General features: G+C 41.6%; 1 protein-coding gene across 1 annotated transcript in view; it reads left to right on the top strand.

Annotated features, from left to right (window-relative positions):
- Positions 1-14,810, top strand: part of LOC132998627 (MAM domain-containing glycosylphosphatidylinositol anchor protein 1) — a 179,111-nt gene that overhangs the window by 34,204 nt on the left and 130,097 nt on the right. The window contains exon 3 of the mRNA XM_061068356.1: positions 12,051-12,190. Coding sequence (XP_060924339.1) covers positions 12,051-12,190 — 140 coding nt within the window. The remainder of the gene's footprint in view (positions 1-12,050; positions 12,191-14,810) is intronic.

Raw genomic sequence — 14,810 nt, 5'->3', positions numbered from 1 at the left:
CCTGATAGCAGCTGGAAGAGGCCTGTGTGAAATGAAGTGTGACACATTAATGAAGTATTATTTCAGTAAAACGGCTTCAATGGCTCTTTGCGCGACTAATATCACCATCCAGAGTGCGGCTGTTGTGACAGGCTCACAGGGAGGTTTGTTTAAGATGTGAGGTAATTGCTCTATTCTTCCTCTTTTTCTCTGTCTCTTACTCTCAGTGGTGTCACCATTTAGTCTGTACCTCTACCTGCTCTTAATTCTTTCTCCTTTTTACATTCTCCCACTTTCCCTCCCTGCATGATTTACACATCGCACTTGTGTAAACTGTTCTACCTCAGCCTGTTTCCCTTCTGTCTCTCTGTGTTTAAGTCCGTCTCAGCAGTTCTCTGTCTGCGACTGAGTCTGCTTCCTTTTTTCTGTCATTTTCAATTTTCCAATTTCAGTCATTTTACTGGCATGACAGAGAGAATGCATAATATCTCGCCGCTTTTCTTTTTCTACATCTTGTCTGCACTCGACTTGTAAGGACACCCCCCCGCCCTACCCACACACACACAGATGCAGACACCTGCCTCCCTCCTTACCTCCAGCTCTGACTCTGACCTTTTATTCAAGCGCTTCTTCTCGCGCTCCTTTTTTTTCACTCTCCTCTCATCATTTCTCAGTCCATCCTTTCTTACTTCACCTGAACTGACCGGCAGGCATTGTCGGCTGCTCTGCTGCAGTTACTGTGGATATGCACCCACACACACACACACACACACAATCCTTTTTTTTTGTTCATTCGCTGCCACTGTGTATCAAATCTTGTCTGTCTCATGTTATCTGGTACTGTTGGTCGGTGTGTGAACACATCTGTGTGTGTGTGTGTGTGTGTGTGTGTGTGTGTGTGTGTGTGTGTGTGTGTGTGTGTGTGTGTGTGTGTGTGTGTGTGTGTGTGTGTGTGTGGGTGCTATCAGAGTGAGCATTATGGTTGAGTAGAATAAGGTCAGGCTGACAGTCAGGCAGACAGATGAAGTGAGGCACATGACCTCCACACCTTTTCTCCTCCTCCCTACCACTTGTCCTCTCCTCTCCATCACAGTATAATCGCAGAAAATGGAAAACAGAGACTCTTCTCCTTTTGTCTTCTTATCGTGCCCATCCTGCTCCCAAAAGCTACCTTGACAATGACCATATGTTATACCTAAGGTGGTGTGTGTGACATATGCTGTACACACACAAACACACACACACACACACACACACACACAGATAAACACAATCTTCATTGCAGTTTAGAAGCCTTGCCAGCTGTTTCTGTCTTCTGCCTGTTTCTCCCTCTTTCCTTTGCTCTCATTGAATTGTCTTGTCGTAACAGATGCTTCCTTTGCCCTGAGAGACCCAGTGGCCGGTGGAAATGATGATGTAGGAAGGGTGAAGTGCAAATCTGAAACATGACTTAGGCTACATGTCTACTTTTTTTCTAAAGGGCGGCATGACTCGTGAATCAGCAGCCGCTCCATCTCTTCTGTCGTTCTTCTTCTGTCTTTCACGATTAATTTCTCTCTTCTTGATATTAAAATTCAAAGAGAATGCATGGGGAAGTGAAACGGAACAGCAGGCATGGAGGGGTTGTGTCTTGTTTTGTCCAGCTATGATCAAATAACATAGACAATCAGAAACTAGTATAATTTTATATTTATGTCAAAACAACCAAATATAACCAATGTAACACCTGCCAAAGTTGTGAATTTGCATTTACTCAATTCAACAAAACTGTCAGAAGCCATGATGCTTTTACCCCCCCTCAGGCGAAGAGCTACTCTTGTTTTTAGCAACACTAATCTCACCTAATCTCTAATCTCATATGTAAGGACGTGTGTGTGTTTTTGTGCGTTTTAAACTGCGTCTGAGCACATTGAACTCTAATCAACATAGCAGATGCACACTCATGTGTTGTTAGGGCTCAAAATAAAGGTGATAGAGAATTTTTTGCTTTCTTTGGGATAAATAAAACCGACTTCAGTCCAATTTCAGCAACAATATATTTTTTTAGAAAGATAAGGCCAGATAAGATAAGATAAGATAAGACAAGATACGAAAAGATAAGATAAGATGTACCTTTATTGATCCAGGGTAGAGGAAATCCACAATTGACACAACAGCACAAGGAATAAACAGCACAAGGGAAATATCTAATAATGATAAGACTAGAAATAGAAATATTTGAACACTGCAAGTAGAAATATTAACATACACTATACAAGGCTCTTTTTTAAATGTGTAATATGAAAGATAGATTTAAAGGTTTGTAATTGTGCACCAATTATTTGAAATATATACAAATGCACAGTATATACAGCATGTCAGTAACACAATGTGCAATCTAATAGTTATTCTCCTGAAGGAAGAGGTATGTTGCACCACACTGTCCTCATCAGATCGTCATGTTATCAGTATTAGTATTAGTCTTTCAACAACATTCATAGCAAAGGAAGCATGTTAGCAGAGCAGCAGCTGCGGTGTTCACCTGTGCTTTTGCGTTCAAGAACAGTAAACTGCGAGCCCCTAGCGTGTTGGCAGTGAATGCAACACACAATTACAAATGTTAAATTGTAGAAAATAAAACAGGTTATTAAGCAACCTGTGCAGACAGATATGCTGCAGATATTCTGATTAGATCCGGTTTAAATAGGTAGCAGGGGAAAAGAAAAAGCAAGTTTCACCTGCGGACAGTAACGGACGAGAGAAGATTAACAGATACTGGAGAAGTCTTCTTGTGTGCAGGAGGGTTGGATATCAACACAACCTGTAATTGTTCTCATGAAACTCAATAGTAATAAGCTGGTGTAAAATAAACTGTCTACACCTTCTTCCCTCCTCCTGTTTCTCAGCCTGTCAATTTATACACAGTCTACATTCAGAGGAGGAAAGACTCTGAGAATGGAGCTCTCTCACAAAAGGACGCCTGTCACACATTTCCCCTCACTTCATCCTCTTCTCAATCCTCTTTCCCTGTCCCCTCTCCTCTCATCTCTTCTTCTGTCCATTCGTTTCAAAGATCTGAGCGGTTTTCATTCCTTTTCGGTAGCGCTCTCTCTCTCTCTCTCTCTCTCTTCTCTTTATCTTTTAATCCTGGAGTGCAGGCCATGTATGACGATGCTCTACAAACCCCTGATCACTTGACATCACTCCAGCCCTCCACCACAGACGCAACCTGGTATCCCTCACAAAAAACTGCATTTTTATTCCTTTCTTCTTTTTCTGTCTTCATTTCACAAGCAATATAAATGTAGCTCTTTATTTGGCTGCGGCCTTGTATTTCCTCGGCCCTGCAGTATTATCCAATTTTAACAGATATAATATGATATAATATGTGTGTTTCATATTAGGGCATTTGTAGATGTTTGTCAATGGATTTTGACCTTCCTCTTGGTTGGTGCAGTTATATTTGATCAAATGTCTTTTTGACATCTTAATAGCAAAGACCAAAGTAAAACAAAAATATAAATATCAAGTTTTATGAATGGAGTCAGTTTCTTACACAATCTCTTAGAGCTTACATCAGTATGTAGATATCAAAGGTAAGAGGCAGGCGACATTACCACGCTCGGTTGCCCACAACACAAATAAAACACTCAATGGGTAAAGGTGACAAAAGCAGATGGTATTTGACCAAATTAAACTAATTTAAATGCCAAATTAAATATCTAAAACATGGGGGTTAGTCATTCTAATCTCTGGTGTTTCCTGTGAATACCTGCAGGATGCGCATGCTCGAGCTGTAAGGTGCAAGACAAAATATGAAGAGGTTACATTTCATTAAGGATTAAATACTACTGTGGAAAAAGATACTATGATAAGACTTTATTGATCCCACACTGGGGAAATTCACTAAAAAGCAGTGGTTAGGAAAAGTTACGACAGTTCCACGTTCCCTGGGAGAGAGGGAAGTTAATCCTGAAGCCCGCCGCTGTATTTACACCCTACACCTTAAAGAAGGGTGCTGCCTTCAGTCGTGAGCGGGACTACAAACAGATTTACACCCTGTACGGCCCACGATGCCGGACGCCTGCGGAGAGGAGACCGGGGGAGGCGGGTAGACTGCAGCCAAGACTCACGTAACCTGGAACACGCTGGGCGCCACCGGTGCTGCAGATCACGCTAATCAGCTACCTGCAGAGCAAACAGAGGTAGAGATTAGCAGCACATCAAACCCCGAGAGGAGCCCAGGGGTCATCACAGGGGGGGGTGGGGGACTCTCTGAAGTTGCACATTGATGATAAAAAAAAAGCTCAGTTATGTCTAAAGGAAAGTCGCTACAGACAACACTGCGGTCCTTTGAATTTCTGTCTTTCGTTCCTTTCCTCAAGGATTGCGTGTTCTCTGCCGGCCAATAATCTATAACCAACAATATTTCAAAGGTCCACTTTACTTGGATATGAAGTCTGCAGTGCTGCCAGGAAACTGCTGCCTCTCCCTTTCTCTTTTCCATTACCTTTTTTTTCTTTCTTGCTTCTCAAATTTACCCTGTGCTCTCCAACGATCCTCCTTTATTTATTAGCCTCTGCTGTTATCTGACACTGTTGTTGATTGGACAATCTCTTTGTCCTCTTAAAGTGACCGTGATTGAAAACAGTCACTGACAAACAGTGTTACACACACACGCACGTTCTGTATTACAGCATGTATCAGACACTGTCGAACACACCCTGACCTGCTGACTTCGTGATCCTAGAACAGCCGTTGATTGGTGTGGATACTATAAATGAAAGTTTAATCAAAGCTCTACTGTAGAGGTCGGCTTTGGCTTCATGTCTGTACTGTTGGCACATTCACTCCTGAATATTCCAGCAGGCGTCCACATAAGAAACCACACAGAAGTAGAATTTTAACCATATACACACACCTCTTTGGGTGAGCCAAGATACATATATACATATTTTTTATTTTGATAAATGAATGGTCTGTATTTCATTAAACTATATTTCATAATGAATAAGAAAATTATGAGTATTTTGTTGAAACTCAGCTAATAAACCTTTGATTTAATTCCTGATGATGTAAGCATGATATTCTGGAACAGGCCGTTTCCACAGTTATGTAGGTTACCGTTGCTTTAAGAGAAATAGGGCTCACTATATTTTGTTTCCTCCTCGAGTTAACACGAAGCACCGGTTAAGCTTCAACAACCACACACACACACACACACACACACACACACACACACACACACACACACACACACACACACACACATACACACACATACACACACATACAAACACACACACACACACACACACACACACACACACACACACAAACACACACACACACACACACACACACATGTTAACATGAACAATAGCACACACATGCATGGAGACATGCTAACATTCTTTTTAAAGAGAGGAGAGAGTGAGCAAATACAGAGATTGATCATTTATTTAGTAAAGCAGTTTCTCGTATAAGCTCTGGGAGTGTATGTGCGTGTGTGTGTGTTTTAATTCACATTTGACTCCTTATTGTCTCCACCTTCACCATCTCTCTTGGTGTTTGTGTGATCTCGAACAGTTGAAATCTGGGTTTTCTTACTTTATCTTCTCCCTGTCATTTAAGAGGGAAATATCAGAAGATCAGACTGTCGCCTGGTTGCAAATTAGTAATGTGGAGCATCTTATTAAGTTCTACTTTTGCAAAGGGTTTCACAAATAATAAAATACTTCATCTTTTGACTCATCAGCACTACATTATCGTACGTATCAGGGCTTGGAAAAGATTGTGTTGGAAACTGACTCTGATTAGTTAGATCTGCCTAATAATCAAAGGGGTTTTATAGTTTCTAACAAATGATGAGTGGTTCTAATTTGGATCTAAACTCCAACGAGCACCGGTTCTCCTTGCTCTTTACTTCAACATATTACGACTTTTTCTTCATTCGATTGCGACTTTATTCTCGAATTATAAGCTTCTCTCCCCACTCAATACGGCCAAAATACCCTGACAAGTAAACACTGCATTATTCAATATTGATTGTTTTATACAATACAAATCCCACGATTTTGCATACAGGCAAAAGGTCAAATATATTGCTTTTTTTCTCTCTAAGTTTTTGTATTCGTCTACTTCTATGGTATCTCAAGAATTGTAATCAGCCTAAATCGTGACACTTTGTATTCTGACTCACAAGAAAAAGGTATGTGAATAATGTTTGAATATCTGTCTCTATTTATAGTGAAGTGACTAGACTTCATTAGGATGTGCATGCAAATAGAGATCAGTAATATCAGTTATCTCCCCCATTTTAACCTTTGAATCTGCCCTCAGGCAAAAAAAAGAGTAAAATGATATGTAGATGTTGTTGGCTCCGAATCCAGAATCAAATTAGAAGACACAAGGCAGAGAAAAGAAAGGCAGCTTGCTGGTGTTTATCCAGACACAATCTGGGTTTGGAAACCTGCCACTGAAATCAGCCCTAATGAAATTCATGTTTTTATGGAAGAAACTCTGCTCATTAAGGAAGATTGTTTGTATTTAGTTCTACAGAGAAACATTTAGGGGACTCTATGGAAGTATACTCGAAAGGCCGGATGTATTTAAGGATTTGTTGGAAAAAAGAAGATTTATAAATAGTATATCTATTTCTTCCTTGATGTGTGTTTATATAGGGGCGTGTAAGCAGGGGATCAGCAATTTACAGTCTACTGAAAGCACCAAAGAGGTTACCTAGGGTTGGTCCTTTCATTTACAATCGCCATTTAACTGTCAGGTCAAAAGTTAAATCAATGTTCCCCGATGCGTTTTGATATCTTGAGTTCCGATCGAGCCAAAATGAAAAGAAAGGGGTCGTGACATGAACCATTTGATCTTCCTCCATCCCGTCTGCCAAGAAGAAGCCTGATAAAATGCTGAGGCAACATGAGTCACCCGCACTTTTGGTCATAAGACTGCTTTTTTTTCTGTGTTGGCGTGTGATTGGTGTTTCTTTGGGTGAGATGAACAATTTCCTCTATTCAGCAGTTAATCGATACAGTCTGTGACTTTTCTCTTAGGTATCTAACCATCCTCCACTGCTCTTAACTTCTCCATATCCTTTCCTGGTCTTTTCTGTCCTTTCCTTTCCTTTATTTGCCTATCCTTTCCCTTCCTTCCCTCCTTTCCTTTTTACCCTTTCCTTATTTTACCTTCGCTTCCCTTTCCGTTTTTACCTTCCCTTCCCTTTCCTTTCCTTATTTTACTATACTTTTCCTTTCCTCTCCTCTCCATCCCGCTGGTAATGGCAGGGGAAGGGCCAATGCGTCTAAACGGTCTCTTGTGAATGAAGTGAATTGAGACACAGCTCATCAGCATGCATGAGCAGCTCCCATAAAGTAACCACGCATATCAATCATCCTGTGCGTGACTTCATGTTCGACAGCATTCACGGCCGTCTGTGGGATTCCTCCGGCAAGATACAGTACAACGTACATGAAAACACACAGACGATGACACATGCATGTGGCTACATTCGCTCACTTTTCACCAGCGAACACACACACACACACACACACACACACACACACACACACACACACACACACACACACACACACACACACACACACACACACACACACACACACACACACACACAGTGGAATGCTCTGCGCGACACTCTGTCAAGCTGTCAGTGCGGTTTGACACCAGCTCTCCTGTCTCATCATTAGTTTTAGTGAGAGATGCCCTGTCCTCTCAACAAAAACAAACATGGCAGGTGGCAACGAATCAATTAATCAGACGAGGCATTTGCCGATAGTTATGTTTCACTCTCAACTAATGTGCATTGAATGTCTGAGAAAGTTCCCAATAATGCACGGGCAACACTTTCAATCAGCATCCCCCGGAACAGTGATGGATGAATAATCAGAGTCAGATAGATTGCTGTCAAAACAGCAGCTTTCTATGACTGATGGTCTTAGCTCCTACTTACTGGATTGATGCCCCTCTGAGTGGGACTCAAAGATTTCTACTTGTTTTTTCCCCTCTGCTATTGGATCTTTTGCATTATTTAGATAATTGATTCCTTTACTCTTTTGTGGCCTTTTTATTATCCTCTTTTTATCACTAAACTGCCTGATTTTGGGTCTAGATCTACATTTTCAATTCAACGACACGTTCACAATTCAAACTATAAGAGTAAAATGATTGCAGTTTTTTATCAAATCAGATTCTAGCATTCATATTCTTACTAAATTGTCACAATTAATGTTAGTATTGGTCGTAAGTGAATGGTTTATTAAAATAAGAACTACTAACAGATCAGGGGAACTTCAGGGGCCAATCAACAACAATTATCGGTGAGACCTTGATACCCAGACTCCATCCAAATGTTCTGGGTCCAAATGTTTGTATCAGGGATATTTTGGCTTCGTTACTTGATAGTGGGAGGAAGGGAGGTGTGTCGTCCACCTTTCTATACAATCTATGGTCTAAACCTATATCTTATGTTACTCCACTACTCCAATCAACCACAAATATTGTCTGAAACCTGTTGAGCGTTCTTGCATTGTTTGCATCACTCCTTTGTTTGGCTTTCATTGCCTTTGCCCCACCGACGAGCCTTGATCCCCATGCAGCCTCTCCTCCCTCTGGACTATAGCTGCGGGCCTGTCTTCTCTGGATGACTACACCTTCTCACTCCATCTAACCATTATCCCCATCTACCTCTTCTATATATATTATTGTATCACATGCACACACTCCCATTCATCTGTTTCACCTTCACTTTCCTCTCTTTCCCTTTAGTTGGCTGTACGTCCGATCTCTCACACCTCCTCCTTCTTCCTCTTCCCCCTACTTTTTTTTAACTCATCCTCTGTGCAGCCACTCTCAACTCTTCCTCCGCTCTCTCTCTCTCTCTCTCTCCGGCTGCCATCTCCTCCTCCCTCTCCTCTCTAGTCCATCAGGCAGTTGAAGCATCTAAACTGCTGGAGGCAAGAGCAGACAGAGGAGCAGCTCTGTCCGACCTTTCTCCCTCGACGGCAAACTAATGCCGACACGCCAATAAGTTGTTAGGAGACAATTATTCACCATTTATATCAGCCCCCCGTCTTTCTGATTTAGTGCAGTGTACCCCCATGGATCCCAGCGCTGTTGCCCCACAGTGTTTTTCATGCTTTTAACACTTTCACGCATTACGTTTCCATCGATTGATTCGTTGGGAGGCTGGAGCCTTGAGGTCACAGTTTTATTCATTGGTCAAATGTAGGCTAACTAGGGAAATGTGAGTGAGAGAAACATAAATAAGACATGATCTCACCTCCCAGAGCAACTGCTATCAACAAGCATTTCAGCAAGGCCCTTAACCCCCAATTTCACCACTGGATCTGCTCAGTATCCATCAGATAAAAACTGTAATTATACTGGGCAGCTCCCACGTGTCAACCCGAGGCTGAGCTGAACAGTGCACAGACAACCTCCTTTAGTTAAATCATGATTAAATGTGAGCTGAAACTAAATCACTTGATATCTTTCATGTCTTGGAGAGTAGCATTTAAAGTTGAACTTATATTTACATCATGTGATCAGTTTTACGGGTTTTAACATTAAGTGCATTTGATTTTTTAAATTTTTTCCCTCGGCATGCAAGATAACATGAAGCAGAGAACTTGAAAAGCGGTCTGATTAAATAGAGAAAGCTGTTGCAAGAGTAATGAAGTATACTGTGTATACTGTGGGTTTTGTGGTATGAGTTTGTAAGTGTGTGTGTGAGAGGGTGCGTGTGTGTGTGTGTGTGTGTGTGTGTGTGTGTGTGTGTGTGTGTGTGTGTGTGTGTGTGTGTGTGTGTGTGTGTGTGTGTGCGTGCATGTGGCTACAGAGAAGTAAAGACTGCAGTACGCTGAGGAGGTCTATGGAAGAATCATGATTAGACTGAAGGAGCGAATGATTGAAGGCTCAGTGGATGGCCTCCTCAAACATAATAGTGGAGATTATTACGTCTCATATTCAAACCGGCGTTCACTCGCATTATTTCTACAGACTTTACCAGCACACACTCGATGAAATACGCAGACCGTGGGAATCATACCACAAACCCCCCCCGTTTTCTCTTTTCTTCTCCAAACTGTGCACTTCAAGAAAACAAGGACAACGCAATGATAGCTGAGCGAAAATGTTGAAAGGATTCTTTTCAGTTGCCAGTCAAGTGTTGATGTGCTGTGATATTTTCTTATGATCTCCAAAATGCCCACTTTTATTTAAAGAGGCTTATTTACCACTCTAAGGGCCTCTGGGAAAGCCTCTGGGGGAGGATCCAGCGAAGGAAACTGCAGGGCCGGGTGGTGAAGGCCGTCTGCTTTTTGCGCTTCACATGTCTGTCATCGGGGAAAACAAGCAATAACCATGTGTGTGAATGACAGGGTAACACAAACTCAGTGCAGTTTATACTTTAACTGCATCTCGCTCATACAGAAAACACAGAACGCCTCGGGTTCGGTTGGGGCTTGGTTAGTTTTCCCTCAGGCTCAAACTATAAATTGTTTCTCCTTCTCCAGCCTGATGTGGCAGGATTCATCGTATCTTTTCTCATGCTGGTTTTGCGTGATCAAACACAGTGGGCAGGGTTTCTCCTGGTGAAAGATTGTGTTGCGTGTTTAGGAGCAAACTAAAAAGACGATCGCACAGGTTTTTTAAATAACCACATGGTTGCAGCCGGAGCTGAGTCTGACCTGCAGTCTTTTCCTTTGTCTCTATTTCCTCTACTGGGTCTTGAGGATGCAGAAATGTAAGTGGACAGGCACACTAGCTTTGTCCCAGTACCTAAAGCCATTAATGCCTCGGCTCGGCTTCTTCAACAAACGACAACACACAGAGACACACGTTCACAGTCTTCTCCCGCTAGGAACTGGATTGTCTGGCTCCAGATCGCGCTCTGCGTTGTTCTGTCTGATCGAGTTGAGGTTTAAGGTGAACAGCCTGCCCACTTCCCTCCTGTCTGCTCAACGATAACAGTTGTAGAGAAAAGTGAAGATTTGTTCGCCCTGTGAATCAATGATAATCACATCATTGTGCGAGGCTGTCCCCCACGCCTCTCTCTGGGGTTTCACACATCTCTCCAGCCTTTTTCTCCTCACCCGCTGCTTCCCTCGCTCCGTCTCTGTTCTCCCCTCCCCCCCTCCTGTCTCCCTTCATCATAAGGGAGATGAAGCCATCTGAGGTTACTTGCACGCCAGCCAGCCCTCATGGGTCAGTGCTGTGCAGACTTTATATTGTAGTTGTCGCCATTGCAGAGAGCTCCCATCATGCATCTGTCATCCATTATTTCTGCTGCTGCCGTCACAGCCTGTTGTTTCTTCACTATTGTGAACGGGACTTGAATGTGGTGCAAGGGAATGAATTTAGGATCAGTGAGAGAATTTGAGCTTCTGGACAAAACTATTGTGGTTTAGATGAGTGTTATACAAATCAAGTTATTATTATAATAATAATTATTATTGTACAAATTAAAAAAGCCCTTTTCCAGGTATATGAGTCTGTATTGGCAAAGGAAACATGTTATAGGAACATCTCTTGGTTTTTATTGTAAGTTTTTATTGTTGGATGGATTAATGAGCGTGGTGGAATCTGTGGTTGGGACATTGCTTCCTGGTTTACAGCTTTGTAGACCAAAGACGAGCATCAGAAATGTAGGACCTCAAATTTCAAAAAGCGTGACTGTTGCTATGACATAGGTTTACAAACCGAACAGAGAAGAAGAATAACTCATTTGGTTAAAATATAATACCTCAATTTATCTATGTAAAATGGACAATTTATCTGCAAACATAATCACCTGTATCACTCATCAGTTTTACAAAATGTCTTGTTCATGCACTTACAGGAGTAACTATTATTATTGTATTTATCTGAGTCACTGATACTAAGACTCCTCATCACACAAACTCACAAAACAATGACCTTCTTTCTGCTGTAGAGATATTACTAATATTACTCTGTGTTTGTGTGAATGTGTGTGTGTGTGTGTGTGTGTGTGTGTGTGTGTGTGTGTGTGTGTGTGTGTGTGTGTGTGTGTGTGTGTGTGTGTGTGTGTCCGCTCACAGCTCCAGCTAATGCCCAGATCGTGCACTCAGGCGCAGCATGTAACGTCAAGGATGATAACATCAGCGAGAGAATCTACACCATCAAAGAAAACGACACACTCGTGCTTCAGTGCATCGTCAAGGGACACCCCCGGCCAGAGGTGAGCTCCTACACCTGCTGAGCAGTTTGGTAACGTGCTGTTTTACATGTGTCATGATGTTGACGCCGTCATTCAGCAGGAGGTTTAGAGACACTGGCTCCGGGACACATGGACAACAGTGTTTCTTGAGGCTCAGAACACAAGCTGTCAACAATGCAACTTGCCATTCTGAATATTTACTGCATGGACATATGTGATGGATAGAGAGATTGACAGATGTCCTGTGGTTGGATGGGTGAATGAGCCAAAGGTTTATAACCCAATAAAATAACCAACAATAAGTTGGCTCATTCATTTTTACATCTGCCATGGAGGTTGTGTTTGCATCTGAATTTGTAAGCAGGATAATGCAAAATAACCTTATGGATTAACATGAAACTTTGTGGAATAATACAGTATGGGTCCAGGATTTTTTTGTTTTTAATTTCTGGAAAATTGCAAAGATTTACTTTTTTCACCAATTCCCCAGGAAATAATTATAGGTTTTTCAGTCTCTATATGGATTAAAATAGAGGTAATATATGACAACATCAGAGACGTGGATTTTGTGAAAATAATCCATCTTCCAGCTAATCAACACTGCATGTTATCCTAGATAATGGTGTAAAGACTTAGCCTTGATCAGCACTTGTGTCTGCCCCTGTCTTCTTTTTCAAATTGTTGAACTTCTTAAATAAAATCCTGGATTCAGTGTGTAGGCCTCAATTTCTAGATAATATCCACTCTTCAGTAAGAGTCCAATTCTCCCCACACAGATATAGCAAAGCCTAAGGTCTTATTGGAGCTGTTTATGTTGTTGTAAAGCACGAACATCCCCTTAAATCTGCCCAAATATAACTTTGTTTACATGTCGTGTCTGTTCTCAAACAAACACACTGAGGCGAAACATGCTGGTGACTGACCTGGCTGCAGGCAACCTGGACACATTATTTCCAAAACATGCCCTGGCTAAAATATGTGGTATGATGTATCCATGAGCCATTGGTTATATTTATAGCTTCTGTCTGTGTTGAGTCACACAATCTGCTCTTTACTGTCACATTTTACTGAAACCACTTAAGGCTCTAGTGTTGTCAGGGCCACATTGATGTCCGATGGTCTTCACATGAGATCCTTGTCTTGTTATTGACACGTTCAGCACATTTGATTTAGCATCGTACTTGCTGTTTTATGAGTAGGAGCAGCACTATTTACAGATCATGTTTTGTGACGTAAAAACCCCGGGTTTAATCTCCCAGAGCTGTCCGCTGTAAACAGTTAATTACAGTTTACTGACAGTTTGCCTTTTAGCAAAGTGAACTATGCGGGAGAACCACCATTTTAAACAGGATTTGTGGAAGTATGAACTAAGCCCAGAAGGTCATATGTGATCAAATAAATACAAATTAATACAATATACTGCAAGTATGATATATTTGCAGTAAAAAAATATGTACTGTCCAACATTTAAATCAGTTGGTTTAAAAAGAGGGTGGTCTTTATTTTTCCCTATAGCCAAATTTATCACATACTTTAACATTTTACACAAAGACACAGCTAAATGGGCAAGCAGTCAAAAATATAGTTTATTCAAACACACACACACACACACACACACACACACACACACACACACACACACACACACACACACACACACATACACACGTTGCAGTAGCCAAATTTAGACACATCTGGTTTTCTAGGTTGAACCCCTGCAAAACCATTTTGGATCGGGTGTGTGCATGTGTGTGAGTGGAAATGGATGTAAGTCTATGCTAAGTCCCCAAAAGTGACCTATGACAACTTGTGTTTATGTGTGTGCGCATGAGTGAGTTTATGTGTTGTTACGGACTAAGATGTAGAATAAACCGAGGTTACTGCAAAGGGGTTGTGTGTTTTGTGTGTATTGTGCTGGAGTGTGTGAGGTGAGAAAAGCCGTGTTCCCCACGGGTGCACGTCCACTGCCATCACATCATCATGAATAAAACAGTGCCTGTGTGTCTAGACCCTGTTTTCCTCGGTCTGTGTTTATGTGTGTATTGATTTTGTGTGTGTGTGTGAGAGAGAGGCAGTTTGTTGTGTGGTTGTAGATGCAAACTAATTATCTCAATGTAACTGAAATATCTAATTACATAGTGAATGTTGACCTAACCTGCCTATATTAACTGTGGCTGTCATTTCTCGCTCATTTGAACCATCCATCTTTCTCTCTCACACACACACACACACACACACACACACACACACACACACACACACACACACACACACACACACACACACACACACACACATACATACACACACACACACACACACACACACACACGCGAATACACACACACACACACACACACACACACACACACACGGATACAAACCACATTTACAGGCCACGTGCCACAAAACAAATGAAAAACCAACTTTTACTAAAACTTTTATTTTCACTAGCGGTTGAATAATAATTACACAAAACGAAGTTGGAAAAAGCGTGCTCCACAAATTCATTTCCCCTGGAGCAGTAAGATGCAGGAAATTGTGTCAGTAATTGCTTGTTCTTTGGGTCGGAGGTTGGAGCGTATTTTGAATAATGATCACATTGGTCACAGCCAGAATGTAAAATATATATAGTTCATGT

Source organism: Limanda limanda, chromosome 3, assembly GCF_963576545.1.
Source record: "Limanda limanda chromosome 3, fLimLim1.1, whole genome shotgun sequence".
NCBI lineage: Eukaryota > Metazoa > Chordata > Actinopteri > Pleuronectiformes > Pleuronectidae > Limanda > Limanda limanda.
The sequence above is the reverse complement of the archived record's forward strand: the minus strand, read 5'-3'. Positions and strand labels throughout refer to the sequence as shown.